Source organism: Triturus cristatus, chromosome 7 (genome assembly GCF_964204655.1).
Source record: "Triturus cristatus chromosome 7, aTriCri1.1, whole genome shotgun sequence".
Lineage (NCBI taxonomy): Eukaryota > Metazoa > Chordata > Amphibia > Caudata > Salamandridae > Triturus > Triturus cristatus.
The window spans coordinates 1686749946-1686772428 of NC_140590.1; the positions used below are offsets into that span (position 1 = coordinate 1686749946).

The following is a 22483-nucleotide window of genomic DNA, read 5'->3' on the forward strand; positions in this document are numbered from 1 at the left end:
AGGTATCAAAGAAACAGACATTCCGGACATGACAGAGGTGGAGGCAGATAAACACACGGTGTACAAGGTATGCGTGCATTTTACACAGCGTCAGCTGTCACTGGGTGTGCGGAGGGAAGTCGGGCCCCTGCAACATGAGCCGGGTGGGCACGGAGGCAGAGGCCAAACCAGCACACTCCAAGACCATCCAACGCAGGCTCAAACACGGGGTAAAAAATCACGCTCGTGAGTGCGTACCGCTAAAAATATATATTCCCGGTTCAAAGTTTACCGAGCCCCCAACCGAAGCGTCGGGAATGCGAGCTTACCTAAAAGAGGAGTAAGTGTTTCTCCATGAGTCTGCGGCGTAGGATGCCCACACCATCTAGGGCTGTAGGCAAGGGGAACGAATTCCAGTTCAGCAGGACCCACAGGGGAGGAGGGAGGAAGTACAAGGAGTGGAAATAGCATGAGAAATTACATAGCCTAGGTCACACTCGTAATGTCGAGACTTACTTTGTGCGGGGAGGTAGGTGGAACTTCTGTAGAATACTCACGGGTTACTCAGGTGACGGCACTGGAAACCTGCCCAGTCCAGACGCCAGCTCGAAGGTGGATTGTGAGTTGCAGATACGCTGTATTTAAATGCGGTGGGCTAGTGAGAGTGGGGAGGTGCCCGTTTCCGGTTTGGCGCGAGGAGTAGTGTCTCCAGAGATCTCGACGCTCATGCGTGTTGTGTGACACTTGCCCAGACAGTCTCGCGCATGCGTGGAAATTAAAAAACAGTGTCTGCGTATGTTAAGAGCTGTGACGTACGACGCAATTCAAGTGGAGGCTGAATAGTGGTTAAAATAGAGCGTGGATTAAGTGCTCATCAATTAAAGGTACATGCACTCACGTGGTGATCGAGAGAGTGTCGTTTAACACGTCGTGGAGCCCACGGCATTGGTGGTTGAGAGACGTGTGTCTAAAGCCAAGAATGGTTAAGGGAGTAGGATGAAGATAAGGGTATAGGTAGACAGTGATCCGGGGTCACACGTCCGCCTTACAGATGTTGTAATCCGAGACGAGGGTCTCCAATAGTATATGCGTGCAAAGACAGACGTATAGTCCAGAGGAAGATGGGAAAGGCGGGTACTGGACACAGTGGTTGCCCTGGGGGTCAGTCTTAAAGTTCTGACCACGGGATGTCATCGTTCAGGCCCAGTGTGTCAGTGTGTAGGCGATGGACCCAGCGTTGTTCTTGTCTGAGGAGGGACTTACAGCTCCAGTTGGAGTTTGTTTCCAGAATAGTCCATTGGATGGCTTCACATGGGTGGCCCTTCTCCAAGAAATGGTTCGTCAATTTTGTGGCTGCGCGTGCTCGTCTGATCGTAAGGGTCACCTTGATCATCCTGGTCTGGAGACAGGGTTGGAGAGCGATGAGGCAGGGGTGGAAAAGGTGAAGGTGGGGAGGGTGGAGGAGGTGGGGAAGGCACTCTGAAGGGAGAGGTAGCAGTGTCCTTCCTCTTTGGAGGTGGAGGTGGAGCTGGTTTGTCCAAGTGTCTCTTTTTTGAAGACAGTGTCAAATGTCCAGTTTTTGGATCCTTGGTAAGTGTCTTTTGCAGAGGATCCGGTGTGAAAAGTTCTTGCGACACTGGTTGTTCGGTCGGCGCCGAGGTTTTCAGGGCCGACGGCTTTTTAGGCTTGTCTATGCCGTGCTTTTTCTGGACCTCCGATTTTTTGTTCGGTGCCGAGAGAGGCTTCGGCACGGGAGTGTCGGCGCCGAGGGCCTTATGATGTTTGGTCGGCACCGAGAGGGCGGGTTTCGACACCGAGGGCTTTGGTGCTGGGCTCGGTGTGGAGGTGGAGGCCGATTTTTTCTTCGGTGCCGAAGGGTGTTTTTCGGTACCGCTGGTAAGCTGGCTTGAGCCCGAGCTGCCGGAAGGCTTAATAGGCTTCTTTACCAGGCCCGAAAGTGGGGTGTTAGAAGCAGTGTCCTTGGTCTTGCCTAGGCGCGAAGGCGTGACCGAAGCCTTTTTGGGTATCGGCGTGGGTGTGGGAGGGGGTATAGTACTCACGACCCTCTGCGCCGGGGTGATGTCCTCCACATCTGAGTCGTCGGCCTCGGAAGCACTGACGAGGTCGTCGTCCTCTTCTTCGATGTTCTGCTGTCCCGGAGCTTCGACGTCTTCCCCGAAGATGTCGACTGGAGCGGAGGTCGAGGAGTGCGCCATGTTGCGTCTGGCCCTTCGATCTCGAATAGTCTTTTTGGATCTAAAAGACTTGCAGGCGGGACAGTCTCGAGCCTCGTGTTCAGGGGAGAGGCAGAGGTTGCACACCTCATGAAGATCGGTGTGGGGAATTTGGACCCACATCGAGGGCACTTCTTGATGGGAGTTCTTTCCATCAGCCGAGACCGGAGCCGGGATAGGCCCGAAGGCCGCCGTCGACGACCGGAATCGAAGAAGTGTCGAAGAGAAGGTGATTAAGATGATTTATTATCTGAAGGATCTCGATGAGCGAGGATTTTGCGTCGATCGTTGAACTGGAAAAGTTCGGAACCGGAGCGCGAAGTAGTACATCCGAGCCCGATGGCGGAAAAAAACAATCTGAGGATGGAGCCGAAGCCCATGCGCAATACGAACCAAAGGAGGAGTCACCGACCTCGTGACTTTCAAAGACTTTCCAAGAGGAAAAACAAACTGCAAACATCCGGGCCCAACACCAGATGGCGATCTATGCACAGTGTATAATCTGCAGCTCATATGCCTCGAACATGGTGTTTAAATAATGAAGTCACCCCAAAGTAGGTATTTTGCCCATAAGGCAGGGTGCATAATATTTCAACGTAAGACATGTAAAAGTTTAAAAGTTTACTGTTTTACATGTCCTTACAGTGATAATGGCCCAAAAGCTATTTTCACTGTAGCAAGGCTGAATGTTTCACAGGAATACACTGGGTTACCTGAAGTTCGTGGAAGATAATCTGCATGTTGCTCTACCAGCCAGTAATCAGCATTTGAATAAGTCAGACTGAGATGTGAACAAGCTCTCAGGACAGGGAAAAAGGCCTTAGGAGTAGGGAGGTGCTGTTGTGAGCAAACAGATTCCTTACCTTAAAATAGATACTCCAGCAATACCTCCCAGGTGGGTATGCAGAACAATTTCACATCATAAAGTCCTGCATGAACGAACGGGCAAAGTGCCCATCTCAAAAGACATGACTGTCCAGGCAGCAGTATTTTAGAGTCCCACGTTGCCGCCTGGCAGATGTCCACATGCTAACACAGTGGTCATAGCCTTGGTGGTATGAGCCTGCAAGCCCTCAGGGGTTTGCTTCTTGGCCAAATGCTTAGAGATTTTAAAGCAGAGCACGACCCATCAGGAGATGGTCTGTTTCTGCACAGAGCCCAACATACCCCACAAAGAGCTGATCACCCACCCAGAACTCTTACGTGCAGTCAAGATAGATCAACAATGCTCTTTTTGATCCAGACTGTGAAGTCGCTCCTCTTCCTTGGAGGGATGTGGTGGAGGGTAAAAGGTAGGCAGGGTGATGGACTGGCCTACATTAAAGGGAGTGACAACTTTCAGCAGAAGCTCTAGCATGAAGAACCAGCTTGTCTGGGTAGATGTTCAAGTACACAAGTACAGAGGCTTGGATGACAAAGCTTGAAGGACAATTATGGAATGGCTCAAAGGGAGCAAACATCAGAAAAGTTAAGGTCAGATTAAGGTCCCACTGAGGCATGAAGAAGGGCGAAGGTGAAAACATATTGCAAACCTTTCAAGAACCTATTTACAAGAGGGGATTTGAAGAGGGGTGGCTGATCAGGCAACTGCAAAAAGGCCAAGATGGCAGACAGATAGTCCTTTAGGGTGCCCAGAGCAGAGCCCTGCTGGGCAAGAAAAAGGAGAAAGAGAATGACCTGACAGAGGGGAGAAGAAAGAGGTTGAACGTGTCAATATGCCACAAACTTGCCCCATAGGCAGGCACATACGGTCTTGGTGGAGGCACACCTGGCTGCCAAGGTAATAGTGGAGACTTCTAGCAGAAGGTCAAAAGCTGTCAACTGTGGCCGTTCAATCTCCAAACATGAAGGCAGAGTGTTGATAGATACGGGTAGAGAACCTGCTTCTGCGACAGAAGATCCTACCAAAGAGGCAGTCTGATTGGAGGACCAATGGCCATGCATAACAGCTCGGGATACCAAACTCCCTGAGCCCAGTTCAGAGCCACATGGATGACTTAGGCCCAGTCGTTCCTGATCTTCTTGAGAACTCTGAGCAGGAGTTGTATGGGGGGGAAAAGCATACAGGGGGAAAAGCATACAGGAGGCCTGAACTCCACTCAAGACGGAAAGCGTCTTAGATCGAGAGCAGCCTGGAAATTTCAGCACACAGAACTGTTGACAGTGCGTTCTAGGCATTAGCAAACAGATCTAACCAAGGCTCTCCCCACTGCCGAAAGAGACCTTGCACCACCTCCGGATGGAGACGCCATTCGTGATTCGGTAGGCATCTTCGGCTGAGATTTTCTGTCAGAGAGCCCACCAGGTGTTGAACCCCAAGGGAAATACCCTGACGTTCCAGCCACGTCCAGAGATGTAGTGCCTCTTGACACCGGTTTGTTGCAGTGCTACATGGTGATGGTGTTGGCCGTGAACTCCTGCATTTGCTTTCCCTTGATGGAGGGCAAAAAGGCTTTTAATGCCAGATCGATCGCCCGGAGCTAAAATAGGTTGATGTGGATTCCGCTGGACACCAGAGGCCTCTGATCTCCACCTCTCCCAGATAGCAGCCCCATTCCAGGAGTGACGCATCTGTCTTCAAAGTCAGATCTGGTTGGGGAAGTTTCCTTTCTACATGGTTGCCCCTTGACGTTCTGCCAGATACCTGGTACACTTTTTGAGTGCGCCCTGGGTCCCTGTGTTCTTTCCCTAGCCTGTACCATTGTTTCCACAATTGGATCTCTGGCCTACATGTAAATCCCTTGTAAGGGGGGGTCTATGGTACCAAGGGCATGGTAGCCAGGAAAATGCCAGATGATGAAGCAAGCATGTCACCTTCGGTGAATGAGAGCAGCTTTGCTTACAAGCTCATGCTTCTTTGGCACCACAATTTAGCCAGTGATAATCTCTCTCTACCTGCCACATTTCAGAACATTCTACTTATATTGCATAGTTTATACAGAGAAAGCTTATGACAGGAAGGGAGAGGGATCTGCTGCTGACACAATTGCGGTTCGTTCACCACCACTGCAGATCTTTTGCAGTTCCCTCCAAGATCTGGACCATGCTGGGAGAGATCCACGGGAAGATCAAGGATCCCGCATATGCCAGTGGGCTTGTGTGATAAGCAGGATGCAGGATGTCATGAGGCCCAGCAGCCTCAGAGTCAGTCTCACCGAAATGCAGGATAGACGCTTAAACATCAGTATCATAGCCTGAATATCCTGGACCATTCGGGAGGATAAGTCCAAAACTGTACCGAGACCAGAACAGCTCCAATTAAAGGGAGTATATGAGAGGGAGTAAGGTCTGACTACGGCACATATGAGTGAAGGAGGTCCGCCGTAGTCTGGAGGTGGAAGACAACAGCCTGGGACGAGCCCGGCTTCAACAGCCACTTGTAGAGATAAGGGAAGACTGGCACCCCTGATCTCTGCAGATGAGCTGCAACCACTGCCATCACCTTGATGAACACCTGAGGGTTGCTGGTAAGGCCAAAAGGAAGCTGGGCGAACTAATAATGCTCAAGGCCCACTGTGAAACCGCAGGTAACGCCTGTGGGCAGGCAGGACAAGAATGTGGAAGTATGCGCCCAACAGTCCAACTAATCTCCCGGGTCCAGGGCAGATAAGACTTGAGCAAGCATGAGAATTTTGAACTTCTCCTCCTTGAGGAAGAAATCGAGAGGGCGCAAGTCTAGGAAAGGAAAAGGCCTCCATCCTTCTTGGGCACCAGAAAGTAGTGGGAATAACAACCATGACCTACTGCTGGCGTAGGCACCCTCTCTATGGCTCTATTGGCCAAGAGAGCTGTCGCTTCCTGCCACAGCAAGGAGTGATGGTCCTCATTGAGCCTGTTGCAAGTGGTTGGCAAGTACGTGGAGGGGTAGTCATGAATGGGGTGTTACAGGTCTCCAGCAGAGCAGGTGATGGCATATCCTGCCTCCCACTGGGTGTCCATGATGGTAATAGGGCAAACTAAAGGGGTTTGGGGGGCTGCGGCTGCCAGGGGAGTGGTTTCCTTGCCCGATCTCTGGCTGCCCAACCCTTGGGGTCTGTGGGTACTGCGTCCCCGCCACGTAGAGGCTGGAAAACTTATGCACAGTGGTGGCTCAGCTGGTAAAGACACAGCTGGAACCCCTTCCAGTAGCCACAAAACAAGCAAAAAGTGGACTGCCGTTGGCTAGGAGGCCACGTTAGTCTTGACAGCCACTGAGGATAGGATATGGTCAGTACCTCAGTCGCCCTTCTCATAGCGATAGCAAAAGAATCCCCCTCCTCCGTAGCCATGGTAGGGGGAGAGATCATGCCAGTATCTGGAGAGGTGTTGAGTTTGCTGATGTCTGCCAATTTCTCACACCACTCCATTTTAGGGTCTAGGAGCTGGTATTTTTCAGGGTTCAGCGACCCCCCTCCCAGTTCTTCCTGAGTCCCAGACCATAGCAATGGAGCTTTGGCTACGGCCTGGAAGGCATGGTTCCAGTTGGCATCAGAGTCAGATGATGCCCTTCCAGCTCTGTCATAGTCGGAGATGAGAATGGGGACGGCAGCGCAGGGAGCATCGACATCGGGACCAGTGCCGGGGAAGGTCGAGGTTGTATGACTGGTGCCTGTCCAGATCCATCCGTGGATCCAACATGCCCAACTGGAGTCGGAGGCGAAACTGAATGCGGAGAACCAGACGGGGCTGGGCCCCTCTCAAACACACAGGGCCTGAAGGCGCACCAGAGGAATGGGCCACCCAAATATGAGGTGCATGGCCTCATAGAGCACATGAAGTTGGGCAGGGGTCGTTCCAGCTCCCATAAACTTGTGGAGGTGTGGAGCCAGCCCAGGTTCAAAGATGGAGCTATGCCTTGAATGACGTAGCTCCCTCGCCTCGTCGAATGACTTCAATAGACGGGGCGAACACCTCTCCGACTTCTTACTCTTCTTGAGATTGTGGGACTTACCTGAAGATGACTTGGAGTGCGACTACGATCTTGACCTCTGCAACAGATCCCAGGACCTTCCTCTCGAACAGGTTCAAGACTGTCATTGCACCACACGTCGGGCGCCTAGCAGCTTGAGTCCTTGAGGTGCATAGTGCGGCAATCGACGCAGGTCATCGAGCCGGGGTCGCGCTCGGGGTACCACAGGCAAACAAGGTGTAGGTTTGTCATCGACATCTGCAGGTGACAAGCGCTGCAGGGCTTGAAGCCGGACTTCCTAGTTGACATCCTGCCACCCCGGGAGAAAAATCTCAAAAGACTTCGACTAAGAGTCAAAAAGTTCAGTCAAAAAATGACCAGCGGTAGCTCTCTGTGGATCTGCGCTGACTGGCATGAAAAGAAATGAACCGATACCAGCACGCTGGGGTGGCGCCTATATAGGAACCGCGCACATCACTTCCAGTGCAGGCTGGCGCCACATGGAGCCGAATGACGCCACCTACCGGTGTGCTGCGGTACTGCTTACGAAGAATTTCCGGATCCGGTTTGACACCGGGGGATAATTCTCAGGTAAGGAATCTGCAGCTAGAAATCTCTATCAGATAATAATAATTCTTCTAGTTACATTGGTGGAGGTGTAAATACGCATGGCACCAGCGATGATTGTAGTTCCGGGTTTAAAGTTGGGTTGAGTGTTGGCCCAGAGTCATGGTAGACCCCGCATTGGGTTTAGATAGCACAAACCGAGTCGAGAAACCCACTGACTTTTATCCAACTGGAGGCCTCCTCTGCTCAGTGGGCAACCTGGCCTCCTTGAAGGCTTCAACTTGTTGCGCTGTCGCTGTGGAACTAGTTCTGTGATAGGAGACCAGGACCAAGATTGAGAGGCACCTTGAAGTTGCTGCGGCGTCTCCTGACGAGAGTGATAGAGTCATGCTTTGACTTCCAATAATTCTCTTTTGATTTAGACTTACCTGATGACTTGGAATAGGAAGAGGACCTTTCACAGGAAGGACCTCAAGAATGGAAACAAGTCTTCGTCCTCAACTTTGACCGGGACCAACCTTTTGTGTCCTCCAACAGTGTTTGGCTGCATAGAGCATGGTTTGCAGTCCTGGATCGCTTTGGGTTTCATCCTGGTGCAGTCCATGCAAGCCTTGAAGTCATGTAAAGACCCCAGGTCCCAGAGACATATCAGGCGGTGGTCTATCTCAGATATATGTTTGCTTGCAAGGGTTAAACCCTGTGGCCTTTGGAGGGGACGTGGTCCTTGAACACTGTAAAGAAGATTCAGCAACAAACAAATAAATTCACGTCCGAAGACGCAAAAATAAAAGGGAACTGACATCAGTGCGCATGTGGCTTCAGCATCGCGTCATGACACAACCTACCGATGTGCTGAAGCAATGCTGAGAAAAATTTCTGAATCGGTATGACGTCTGGGAGCATTCACATGGTGGGGAATCTGCTGTAGCAAGTATCCATCAGAACGATGTATTGAGAACTGACTTTCCCTGGTAGATAACAGCCTGTGCCATTTGCTTGCACTGATATTTAAAGATTTAATCAGATCTTCTATCTCTTCCCACTGCTGAACTCCATGCCTGTTGAACAGGGCTCTGAAGTTAACTTCTTGCCTTGGTGTGGCGACAAATCTCTTAATTTTCTTCCCACCATTTCTAGTCTTTAACTGTCCTTGTCTGGTGGTGGGCCTCTAGATGCTGGGGCATTAGCTCTCTTTTTGGCTGGAATAACTATATAGGAGTCTGCAGTGGCATTGGTCTTCATGTATATAGGGTTTTTTCTGGAGTGACTGTATTTCTCGATTCCCTTGTCCAGTATGCTTGGCAACATATTGGTTATTTTTTGTGAAGGCAATAAGATTTCTAGTAGGAAACATACTTCTGTTTGTTCTTCTTCTAACAGTACCCCATATGTGTCTGGTACTCTCCTAATGACAGTTATTTGTGGAAATGTCCTCTAGAGCCACCACTGGTTGCTACCGAACAACTGAAAAAGATTCTTGACCGCAATAACTCAGCAGCACTCATACTGCTCGACATAAGTGCGTTTTTTGACATGGTCCAATCTTAATTCAGAGATTCGAAGAGGCCGAATTTGTTGGGTCAGCCTTAAAATGGTTTGCCTCCTTTTTGGATTGTAGAAGCTTCCAAGTGTATGAGGGGTCTTTCTTCTCCCCCTCCCAACCTTTAAAAGAGGTAGGTACCATAGGGCTCATCCTTAAGCCCCACTCTCTTCAATCTCTATCAATCTCTATGTCCTTCCACTCTCAGAGATTATATGCTAACATTGCTTCTCCATGGTGTCATATACAGATGACACGCAAATCGTTATCGCACTTATGCCAGATACAGCAGCCATTTCCTGTCAACTTAACTAATGCTTAAAGCAAGTCTTGGAATGGATGTCCGTCAATAGCTAAAAACTCAATGGCGACAAAACCGAGGTACTTGTTGTTGGCAACAATCAATCCTTCTATCTGGATAGAAAACTGCTGGCATAACAATATGCGGAACAACAGTCCCCCAAATTGGCAGTAAAAAGTCTGGGTGTTCTAATAGATAACCTTACGATGGAAGTCCAGGACAGGAAATTAGCTGCCAGTTGTTTTGGTATGCTGAGAACGCTCAAAAAAGCTTTTGGGTGGCTACCTTCTTCCACACGGAGAGTGGTAATTCAGGGTGTGATTCGGACACGTCTAGACTATAGGAATTTACTACATCTTGGAAGCCCCCAATCAGTGATAAAAAAACTTCAGCGCTTGGACTCTTCTGCGAATACCAAAATGTCACTAGTCTCTCCTTCACTAGCAGCATTACATTGGCTACCAGTGTACAAATGGATACAGCTCAAGGCACTATATATATAGCACATCAGGCGTTGAAAGGAAGGGACCACAACTGTTGCAACATCTCATACGTCCCTACTGTCCTGGCAGATAATTGCACTCTGCTACTCGAGGATTTCTCTCTGTCCCCAAAATAAAAAAAAACAGGATTAGAGGATGTTCATTTTCGTATCTACTCTCTAAACCATGGAACACCCTATCAGCAGCAATAAGGAAGAACAGGGAGGAACTGAGTTTCCAGAAACAGCTTAGTACATTTCTGTTCATCTAAAATGTACTGTGTAGAGCCCAACAAGACCTAGAGTGCTGGGAGGCCCGCTGGGTAGCCATGTGCTATAGAAGTGTTGAGAACAGGAATAGAATAGAATAGAGGCAATGGTCTTAAGGAATATGAGTCTATGCCTTCTTCGTGATTCCGTGACAAGATCCTCCCAGGCCTCTCCTGTTGACTCAGAAGCCTAAAAACACACTGCTCTGGTCTCCTCTATTCTTGCTGGAATAATAGGTCTCGCCTTTGGGAGATTTTGAGCCATTGGCATTGTATATGACAATGCTTTCTAATTATGTGTTTCAAAAAACCTTCAATAATAAAAGGCATTGTCATTTATACCAACAGGTCAAAGTTTTGAAATTCTGAGCCCTATTGCATTGAAAATGCTTGTAATATAAAAACTTCCCAGCTAAATGTACGAATACAAGTCCCTTTAAACATTGCAGAGTACCTGTGAACAAAATTGTGGCCGAAAACCGATATCAGCCAGGACCTACAGATTCTAGCTAACAACCAAAACCATTAAGCTACAAAGTTCTGTGTACTGAACACCCTGGTCTTGGGAGCCTAAATACTTAATTAGACGAAAGCCAGATGGACATTTGACAGGTCGCAATAGCTGTTCGTTAGCAATGTAACTATACATTTTAAAAAACTATAGTATAGTCACAAAAAAAGCACTTCACCACATAGTCACTTAACGGGAAGGAACAACCTTTCTTATAAACTGAAACAAATCCTGATCTCTCACTCATGTATACAAGAGATATGCGCCAAGCCAATGTAGACTGGAGAGCACAAGGCACCAGTCAAGTGGACGAACTAGCAACAAACAGAACACTGGATAATGCCTCAAATGGGAGGTTCACACAAAAGAAAAGCAATTTACTAGCGAGGGCATTTACCAGATGCACCCCACGTATACGACTCCTTAAGTGTTAACGCTTCAACAAGCATGCGAACAAACACTATAATAAATTCGAGATGTACCGTATTTGTTTAAATAAAGCTAAAAGCTCTGTAAAAAATAAATTACAGCCTTTGCATAAGATGGCGTTTAAACGGGGTGGTTAAGCAAAGCATGGATAACCCACCAGAGGGCAATATATAACAACGCCCGAAAAAACATCAGGTTCGCTGATTACCCTTACAAATAAAGTGCGCCTACATAAATATGCTGGCGCAGACCAGATTTCTCTGTAGAGTAAAAATAAAGCGTTTCTATATATAAAAAGAGCAGTATAATCACCTTTTCCTTGTTTTTTTCGTCCCTCCTTTAGTGGCCTTGGCCCCCTTTTTCTTGCTGTGTAATCCCATTCCATTGCTTTCACAGATTGTAACTAGAGATGAAAAGCACAAGGCAGCCGGTTCTTCTGGAGGCTTATGCGGCGCTTACACTGAAGATGGCATTAAGCTGGTGTAAATCCATCGGTCATGGCTACAGCGCCGCCGCCGCAGTGTCACTATTAATCTTTCTGGGTAAAAATGTCTTGTGCCCCTTTCAAAGTAAAGCTGGACTGGAAAGGAGGGTGGAGAGTGTCGCTACCGCGGTGGCCCGTAGAGCTGCCAGTGTGACAGCGGTCTACAAGGGGCGGGTGGTGGGTGGAGGGCAGCGCCCAGCTTTTGGCGGGAGAGGCAGTGAGATCTCAGGTGACGGCACTATACTTCCCCCTCAGGGGGGCTCTAGAGCACCTCGGCAGCCTTCTCCTAAGGATATATGTACTGTACTCTTTGCCTTCAGCCCCTGCCCAATCCCATTGAGAACACGGTCTTTGCCCTCCCCTCGCACTACACGTTCCACAGTCACTACATTCCCGACAGACAGTGCTTATGGAAATTGGTGAACATACACTACGCACCATCAGCTGCTCACAGTTTCACTTATTTCAGCAAGTAGGGAGCGCAGCTGCGCTATTCACCAGCAGCAGCGACCAAGTTCCAGTCACAAGCGACAGAACGAATGAACAAACCATGCCAACCAAACCACGAGGTGATTGTAGGCCATGGGGCACACGGGGGCAGCTGCACTGTTCGCCATCGGCTGCCCGCTCCATAGTTTCACTAACATCTGTTCACCATCAGCTTTCTCATAGTTTCGCTATTACCCAGCTCACAAGAGTGCAATAGTAAAGCTTGTACGGCTAGAAAGGTACCGGGAGATGTTTTCGGATCTGTCCTCCTGCTCAAGTTTACAAAGTGAAAACGAGCGTTTGTTAATCACAATAGCTGCACGTGTGTTCGACATACATTAACGCTGTCCAATGTGAACTGTAGGAAAGGTATGTGGAACACGTCCTGAAGTAAATAAAGTTCTAAATAAAGCCTACCTTTCGTGCCGATCACTACGCGATTATGGTCTGAGAAATGTGCAAAAAAGCAATACTTTCATCTGGAGCCGACGGGGGGAGGGAGGTAAAGTGAAAGCGCGCCATGCGCGCGTTACTGCTGATGCCGTGCAGGGTCTCCGGGAGCTTCCGAGATGATCTGGAGCCGAGGGGGGAGGGAGGGATGGAAAGTGAAAGTGCGCCATGCGCGCGTTGTTCTCAAAAGCCGCGAGCCGTACACGTGCACATCGCCTGTCCCCCTTCGGAAGCTAAATCGACAACAATAGATCTCACAAGCGAGCAATGCATGCGCTGCGTCGCTAGGCGAGACCTAAAAATACACACAGATGGCAGAATAATGCACAGCATGTGAATCCAGGAAATATTTATGATGCAAAACATTAATTAAAACACAGTTTCCCCAAAGAACACCTTACCGAAAAGCTGGTGGCGAAGCACGTCATTCTCATGTAACGGGTGTTGCAGAAGAGGGTTAGGCATGGTCCCGGTAGGGTAAGGAATGCGGTTTAGGTGGGATCCGGGAGTCAGCGGGTCAATCAAAGGATGCACTCCAGCCGACGCTGGCAAGAAAAATAACAAGATAAAACCTTTCTGCAGACCTGCAAACATGTCACAATCTAGAAAGTACTTCAAACAACTTCAAACAACTTTAACTAGTTTCTTTAAAAATTAACACCAAAAGGTGTAGGTATCTGAATGGGTAAAGCATCGAGTGTCAGGCTACTCCACACCACATCATGCTTAGGCACTGCGACAAAGCTGCATTATGTTTAGAGAATGTCTCCAAACCTCATGCACATCAGTCAACACCTCCCACACAGATCACTCTACAACTAGCACGCTGTTCCAACCATACACGCCAATAAGCGACCTCAGGATCAGTTCATTTTGCTCACTTCTCAGGGACATGAAGCTCTTTGCTACAATACAATATATCTAAACTCGTCCAGATGATCTCCATGATTCTTCACTAACATACAAGAAGAAAAACATTTAGAAAATACATGAAAAAAGGGTGGAACTGCGACCAATTGTACAATTGTATTTAGTGTCAAGAGTGACAGAGGAACAGGCAGGGTAGAAGCACTGGAAGTCCTCTTTTTCCAGCACAGAAAAAATTATTACCCTGTAAGGAAAATGCTACTTACCAGTATGCATCTGTGCTTGGCATGTAGAGCTGTAGATTTGTATACTTGTGCATAGATCGCCACCTGGTGTTGGGCTCGGATGTTTGCACTTTGTTTTTTTCTTGGAGGAAGTCTTTGTAGTCACGAGGTAGGTGACTTCTCCTTAGGACGATAGTGCGCATGGGCATCGACTCCATCTCCAGATTGTTTTGCCATGGAGGGTTATGATGGAGTTAGTAAGAAATAGAAAAAGATTTCCATGTAATGCATCTAAGTAAGATAGTACTGGAACAGATAGAGGTATCTGGGGAGGCGGGTGAGCATATACGAATCTACAGCTCTACATGTCAAGAACAGAGGCATACTGGTAAGTAGCATTTTCCGTTCGAGGCATATGAGCTGTAGATCGTATACTTGTGCATAGACTATACAGCAGTTACCTCCTTAGCGGTAGCTACCTGTATCTGTTGCAGTGGTTTGAAAAAGTGTCCTTAATACAGCCTGGCCCACATTAGCTTGTTGTTTAGCTTGCACACCTACACAATAGTGTTTTATGAAAGTGTGTGGTGTAGCCCAAGTTGCTGCTTTACAGATGTCATCTAGGGGAATGTTCCCTAAGAATGCCATAGAAGCCCCTAATTAGCGTGTGGAATGAGCTCTAGGGGGAATGGTTAATGTGCGTTTGGCTTTGATATAGCATATTTGGATGCATTTAACAATCCACCTTGCAATCCCTGCTTTTGAGATGGGTTTGCCTTTATGAGGCGGGGAGAAAGCCACAAAGAGCTGTTTGGTCTTTCTGAAAGATTTAGGTCTTTCAATATAGTAAAGTATTGCTCTTTTAACGTCTAAGGTGTTAAGAGCTCGTTCTGCCACTGAGTTTGGTTGAGGAAAAAATACCGGGAGTTCAACAGACTGGTTAAGATGGAAGGCAGATACGACTTTGGGTAAAAATTTAGGGTTAGTTCTAAGAAGCACTTTGTTATGATGGATCTGCAAAAATGGTTCTTGTATGGTTAATGCCTGGAGCTCACTAACTCTTCTAAGAGATGTGATGGTGACCAGAAAGGCAACTTTCCAAGTGAGGAACTGTAGTTCGCATTTGTGCAGAGGTTCGAATGGGGGACCCATGAGTTTGGTAAGTACCACATTTAGGTTCCACACTGGAGAGGGAAGAACTCTGGGTGGAATTATTCTCTTAAGTCCTTCCATAAACGCTTTGATAGTGGGTACTCGAAACAAAGACAAGTGTTGTCTGTTTTGGAGATAAGCTGCTATTGCAGCTAGATGTAACCTAATATATGCTAGGTTACATTGTTGTAGATACAAGAGATAGCAGATGATGCTTTGAATAGAAGCATATAGTGGGTTGATTTTGTTATTTATGCAATAAATGACAAATCGTTTCCATATTGCTGCATAGCATGCTCTGGTGGTTGAACCTCACTGACTTGCATGTTAACTGATGAATGTCATTTAGCCGGGGGGTGTAACCATATTCCCTCACACTTTTCCATGGCTCATGATTGCTATTGCTGTAAAGGAAACCAATAAAAATTGGTTTAAAAAAACATAAATAGCATGCTCTGGTGGTGGGACGTCTAGCTTCTTTAATGACATCCATACAGTCTGGCGCGAGGTTAAGGTAGCCGAACTCTAAGACTTCAGGATCCAGATCGCAAGGTTGAGTTGATTGGGATCTGGATGTCTTATCTCTCCATGGTTCTGAGTGAGAAGCTTAGGTGAGAGACGCAGCTTTTGATGAGGAACTACTGATAACTCCAAGAGGGTTGTGAACCATGGTTGTTGGGCCCATGTTGGAGCAACCAGGATTATTGTGAGGGAGTGCAGTTTGAGCTTCCGAACCAAAAATGGAATTAGTGAGAGAGGCGGAAAAGCGTAAGCAAATTTGCCTGACCAGTTCATCCATAGCGCATTGCCTTTGGACAATGGGTGTGGGTACCTGGATGCGAAGGTTGGGCATTTTGCGTTTTGATGTGTGGCAAACAGATCTATTTCTGGGTGGCCCCACATGTGAAAGAATGGAAGAAGAACTTGAGGATGAAGTTCCCATTCGTGGATCTGCTGTGTTTGATGACTGAGCAGGTCTGCAATCTGATTTTGTACCCCTGGGAGGTGTTCTGCAAGGAGATATATATTTTGCGGAATGGCCCATCTTCATATGATTTGAGCTAGGTGTGAAAGCTGCAGAGAGTGTCTTCCTCCCTGTTTCTGTATGTAGTACACTGCTGTCATGTTGTCAGTACGGATTAGGACAGCTTTGTTTAGGAGGTGAAGTTAAAAAGATTTTAACCCTAGGAATATCGCCAACAACTCTAGGTAGTTTATGTGGAACTGCTTTTGCTGGGGGGTCCACATGCCCTGAATGGTATGGGTTTGAAGATGAGCTCCCCATCCGGAGAGCGATACGTCAGCTGTTAACACGATCTGTGAAACCAGGTCGAGGAACGGCCGCCCTTTGGAAAGGTTTTGTGTGTTCCAACACTGCAGAGAGCGATGGGTGCGGTCGTCTACCAACACCAGATCTGTTAGCTGACCCGGAGCCTGGTTCCACTGACGTGCCAAACACACCTGTAAGGGAAGCATTTGGAGTCTTGCGTAAGGGACGATAAGAACGCAGGAGGCCATCATCCTGATTAGTTGCATGAACACTCGGGCTGGTAGTGAGTGTTGAGGCTGAAATGTTGCTATTAGAGCTTGTATGGCGCCTATCCTGACTGCATTGGGGTATGCTAGAGCTTTGGAAGGGTCTATAGTAGCCCCTAGATACTGTTGTATGTTGGACGGTTGGAGGTGGGATTTGGTGAGGTTGACTGTGAACCCCAATTTGTGAAGCAGTTGGATTGTCTTGTGTGTGTGTTGCAGACAGCTGTTGTGTGACTTGGCTTTTATGAGCCAGTCGTCCAGATAAGGGAAGACATGAATGTGCTGTCTTCGTAAGTGGGCCGCAACTACTGCGAGACACTTGGTGAAGACTCTGGGTGCTGTAGTCACCCCGTATTGGTAGTGTTGACCATCGACCAGGAACCTAAGGTATTTCCTGTGAGTGGGGTGAATGGGAATATGAAAGTAGGCGTCTTTTAAGTCGAGAGTGGAGAGAAGGTCGCCTTGTTTAAGCAGTGGGAGCACCTGTTGGAGAGAGACCATGTGGAAATGATCTGACTGAATGTAGAGGTTTAGGGGTCTGAGGTCTAATATGGGCCTGAGAGAGCCATCCTTTTTTGGAATTAAGAAATAGAGGGAGTACACCCCTGTGCCTTGATGAGGCAAGGGGACAGGTTCTATTGCGTGTTTTTGTAATAGAGAGAGAACCTCTTATTTGAGAAGTGTCGGATGTTCCGAGGACATCGGACGCCATCTGGGAGGAATGTTTGGGGGAGTAGAGGTGAGTTCCAGGCAATAACCATACTGGATAATTTGCCTTACCCACTTGTGTTGTGATTGAATTCCAGACAGGTAGGAACTGTGAGAGACGTCCCCCGACAGGAGTGAGATGATCGGGGGGAAGCGCAGGGAAGTCACTGTTTGGTGGTAGGGGAGTTGCAGTTATTGTTGCCGCAACCTCTTCCTTTATTATTGTTGCCTTTGTATCACCAGTGAAAGTATCCTTTGGAGGATGTTTGGGTGGGGCTTTTATAGGAAGAAGATGGGTGTTCTAAGCCAATGGTTTTGGAGCCAGCTCTGTAGAAGGAGCGGCAAAAAGAACTGCTAGGGGAAGGGAGTTGTAAGGCCCCCATAGACTTCGCAGTGTCCGTATCTTTTTTCATCTTTTCTAAAGATGTGTCAACTGAGGGACCGAAAAGATACTCCTGATCAAAAGACTGATTAAGAATAGCATATTGCACCTCTTGTTTGAATCCGGAGACCCGGAGCCAAGCGTGCCTGCGCAACAAGACACTAGTGTTAATGGCCCAAGATGCGGTATCAGCCGCGTCAAGCGCACATTTAATTGAAGGGTTTGTGATTAATTTCCCCACTTGTATAAGGTCGTTGGCTTTTTGTTTGTACTGGTCAGGAAGGTGTTCCATGAGCTTTTGCAGCTCATCATAGTGAGTCCGGTCGTATCTCGCCAATAGAGCTTGGGCCTTGGCAATCTGCCAATGGTTTGCAGCCTGTGACGCAATACGTTTACCAGATGCGTCTATTAGTTTGGACTCCTTATCAGGAGAGGGGTGTCACCTGTACTCTGTGAATTTGCTCTCTTGCGTGCATTAGACACCACAAGAGAAACCAAAGGGACCCAACCTTTAATGTAAACTGGGTCACTGGGGGCTGCCTTATATTTTTTTGTCTATCCTGTTGTTAAGAATCCTGGCTCTGACAGAGTCCTTAAAAACTCCTGGGGGGTGTTTGAGCATGCCCTTTAACATTGGCAGGGTGTGCGTGGACTTTTGCGAGGGTGCAAAGGTTTCCGGTAAAAAATCTTCCTCTAAGAGATTGGAGTGTAATGGTACCCCGTGATATTGGGCAGCCCTATTGATGTGATGCGCAAATCCAATATTTTCATCTGGTGGTGATGGCCTAGATGGATAGAGGTCTGGGTCATTATGTGGGTTGGGATCAGTGTTGTAGTCATCCCAAGGTTCTACATCGTGTGGGATGGTATGTGCATCATCATCATCCCCATCTGGATCTATATTCCTACCCATATTATTATCATCATCCTCATTGTCTGGTGTTTGAGGTGAAAAGGTTTGCGAGGAGTGTGTTGGGGAAATTAAGGGATTTGGATCAGCTGGAGGAGGAGAAGAAGGTGGAGAGGTGTTAGTACTCATCTCCTTCTTTTTTAAGGGTATTTCAGGTGTCTCTGAAGTGTCCAGTTTTCTCTTCTTTGGAGGCTTGGCGACGACTTAGCCAGTCTCTGGGTCAATAAAAAGAGTTTTTGTTTTAGATCCCAAACAGCAGGTACAGCTTGTGTAGGTGAAATGTCTTTTTTCAATGTCGAAGACTTTGGGTCAAAATGTTCTTTGGATCCCTTAGTTTTTGTTGTAGGAGTTTGTGGCTCCGAAGATTTTTTCGGCTCCGACATTTATTTGCGGTTCCGAAGATTTTTTCGGCTCCGATGACTTTTTCGGCTCCGAAGATTTTTTCGGCTCCGAAGATTTATCTTTGGTATGTTTCAACGCCGAGTGTTTCGGCGTCGGGCTGTCTTTGGTGTCTCCGAAGCAGGGTGTGGCACATCTTTGGTCTTGTGCTTCGGTGCCGAAGGTGACTTTTCGGCACCGGAATGGGGCTGGCTCGAGCCCGAGCCATAAGGCTTGTCTTTAGGTTTCATAGCTGGGCCCGAGGGCGGGGCGTCTGAGATATGTTGTCGGTGTCGACCCGAGGGCGAGGGTGTTACCGGAGCCTTAGGTTTGGGTCTTGGGAGAGGGGTTTCGGTTCTCACGGACCGCTGAGCCAGGGTGATTGTCTCCTCTTCGACGCCAGAGTTGTCGGCCTCGGAGACCGAGATATCCTCTTCATCACCTTGTTGCCCCGACTGGGGTTTGGGATCTTTGAAGATGTCCGGAACCGTGCTGCTTCCCCTGGACATTTTGTGACGTTGAGCCAGACTGTCACAGATGGTTTTCTTCGACCTAAACGATGCACAGGCCTTGCAGTTCTGGTCTTCGTGCTCCCGGGAGAGGCAGAGATTACAAACCTTGTGCAAATCCACGTGTGGAAATTTAGCACCACACCCGGGGCATTTTTTGAAAGGAGTCCTTTCCATTGACTGCAGGCGTGGTGGCAGCGGATAGGCCCAAAGGCCCGTGTCGAAGATCGAGAAGTTTGTTTTTAAGATGCGCGTCGAAGGGGAAACGTGATCGAGACAATACCGTCGAGTGCAGAGGGATTGCGCGTCAAAGGAAGATTCGAAAACAATATCGACCCGGAGCGCAGCAAATCACATCCGAACCCGATGGCGGAAAAAAAACAATCTGGAGATGGAGTTGATGCCCACGCGCACTACCGTCCTAAGGAGGAGTCACCTACCTCGTGACTACAAAGACTTCTTCCAAGACAAAAACAAAGCCCAACACCAGATGGCGATCTATGCACGAGTATACGATCTACAGCTCATATGCCTCAAACAGGTGGTTCTCCACGTTGGGTACCTTCTACAGGGCCACAGTTTTGCTTAAATATGTGTCCGCTTTTGAAAATGGAGCACATCCTGGAAACTTTCTTCAGGATCAGTAGTTGAGGTAAAACATCATGACATTAGAGTTTAGACAGTTACTAAGTAACTTTTCTCATTGATAAAGAGATGAGGCTAGCAAGACAACTCATTTCTAGAGCTCTTTCCCATGTGATGGCAGGAAGAGCTGTCATGCTAGCCCACAGGCTACCCCTAATAGCACTGACTACTCGTGAAAAGTATTTTAATACACTGCACAAGATCTCCCCAAACATGGTAAATATTCTGCCATGACTGTTGCTATCAAGGATATCCAAATAGGGGAGTGTTTTGCTATCTCACCAACAACCCTGAGCGCAGCAAAAGGCATTCCAAAAATAAGTGTCCAGCAAGAGATGGGTATCCTCTCCACCCACACTACCACCCCAAGCCAGTTGCTTGAAAAAGGCAAACTAGGAGAAACCCTAAACAGTTATGTAGACAGAAGGAAAAGAGAAAAGGAAATACTATTATGACCCATCAGACACAAGTCAAAAATAGAAAGGGGAACAGTCAATTGGGTTAAGGAGGCAGATACCCAAAAGGATGGAGACAAGAGCAGACTCAAGAGACGCGGTGGAAAACTGTCATATTTGTGAGCCCTCTGCATGGTGGCTACAGCGTAGCAGTACAACTCACCTGCGTGGATTGCATCCTGCTGGTGCAGATGTAGGTGTGAGTGGATATGCGAATGCTGGTGGTGATGAGGAGTTACATTGAGCATCTGGAGCCGCGCCAGTGGGTCATTGCTGAGTGCCGCCACTCTCTCAGCGTGCTGCCGCTCTGCTGCCAGCCTCTCTCCATAAGACATGTCCGGCCGCAGAGCTGGCCCGGCTGCCAGCGCTAGTCTCTCTCGCTCCAGGGGCCCTAGCCCAGGGTGGAAAGGAAACGGATGCAGGCCAGGCCCTGAAGGAAGGGAAAGGGTGCCGTGGCGCTGGAAGTGCTCAATGCTGCTGGGCACAGGGTGCATCTGGTCCAGGTCGCCGGGTTTGACCTCAAAGCCAGGCTTCAGCCGTTCCCGCAGGTCCCGGTCCCGCAGCTCCCGCTCCCGAGCTTCCCGTTCCCTCAGCTCACGTTCCCGGGCTGCTGGGTCGCTTCCGTAGATGGCTGGCATGTTGTAGGCCAAAAGGGGGTCCACAGCACCCAGTGGTACGTAGAAGGGGTGGTTGCGGTTGGTGGGCGACATGACATGGGGGCGGGCATACTCGCTAAGAGTACGAAGTGCAGGAGTGTCCGGCCCAAGGTAAGGGGGCACTGTAGCAACAGCACTGCCCTGTTCAAAGGTGGGTCTATGAGATACAACGCTGAGCTGCTGGCACTCCGCCACCCTGCTCTCCTGGCACATCTTCTGCAGCATTACGAAAGAACAAGAAAAAAAAAATATTAAAATAAGCAATAATATGGAATAGAACAATACTAGTAATATCTGGGGAACAGCAGGTGGGATCCCTGCATATTGAATGCTTTGAACAGAAAACTCCCTACATTCTAGTAAGAACATCAGACACAGATGAGCACTGGGGATCTCAGTTGTGTTCACTGTGATGGGGCTTCCGTTATCCTCATCAACCACGACTTCGTGCGCACCATACCCTGGACAAGTACCACACAGTTTTGGGTTCCTTCACTGCCTTTGGAGAAATTTCCCTGGAGATTACTCCTTACAAAGTACTAGGCGTCTGCTGGTCTGATTATAGACTCTGGACTACTCTATGCCAGGCTTGCTACTCATTGTAGGAGCCAAGTTCGAAATTATAATATAAATATATATATATATATATATATATATATATATATATATATATTCTTTAGTGCAAAACCAAACAAAGATGTAAAATAAAAAAAGATAACCAAAAAAATCAGCAGTAATCCTGTTAGGAACCTACAGTTAGGAGAAAAGTGGTAAACAATTCCAATCAGAAATACATTCAAGCGTTTGGCGTCCTTGGGACTGAACCACAATGACCAGTGCTGGAACTGCAACAATGGAAAAGGGGACCTGGCCCATCTCATGTACTACTGCCCCAAAGTCAAGGCATTCTGGGAGAAGATTTTTGCCTTTTTAAACAATATGCTAGGTTGTACCCTCAAAACTGAGTTTGCCACCCTAGTAACTGCTTTCATTAGGATAGATGCAGACACCCAACAAGACAGTGACCTACTCGACCTCCTTCTAACAGCAGGAATAAAAATGGTACTCAATAACTGGAAATACACCCCCAAGGCAAAGTTTAAAGGATGGCTCAACTGGGTGACATACCTTAGGGAGCGGATACAGTGGCCCTACGAGATTCACCATGGAGACAGCCCGACAGGAAAATGTGGGCAACCCTGGACAAATACCTAGACCCGTATGATCCGCCCTGAATAGAACCAGTGGAACTATCCGGATAGCAACCCACATTAGACAATAGCGAATACGCTAACTCTCATTCTATGCCATCCTCTCTCTCTCTTGCTCTGGCCCCCTGTCCCTCTCTGTGCTTTCTATGAACCATAAGAGTGCAGTGGGTGGAAGATAGCCAAAATAGACTAATTGTAACTTAACCTACACAGACAAAGTGGGCGACC

General features: G+C 48.1%; 1 protein-coding gene across 5 annotated transcripts in view; it reads right to left on the reverse strand.

The window, feature by feature from the left end:
• The window catches only part of ATN1 (atrophin 1), a 206966-nt gene that overhangs the window by 78848 nt on the left and 105635 nt on the right, over positions 1-22483 (reverse strand). For 3 of the 5 annotated variants that reach the window (XR_014966892.1, XR_014966891.1, XM_085619840.1), the window contains exons 7-8: positions 20552-21260; positions 13024-13167 (exon numbers count right to left, since the gene is read on the reverse strand). Coding sequence is in view for 2 of the 5 variants with exons in the window: in XM_085619840.1 (XP_085475966.1) it covers positions 13024-13167; positions 20552-21260 (853 nt within the window). In the remaining 3 variants the exon portion in view is untranslated. The remainder of the gene's footprint in view (positions 1-13023; positions 13168-20551; positions 21261-22483) is intronic. The other 2 variants (XR_014966893.1, XM_085619841.1) reach the window with 1 other exon arrangement.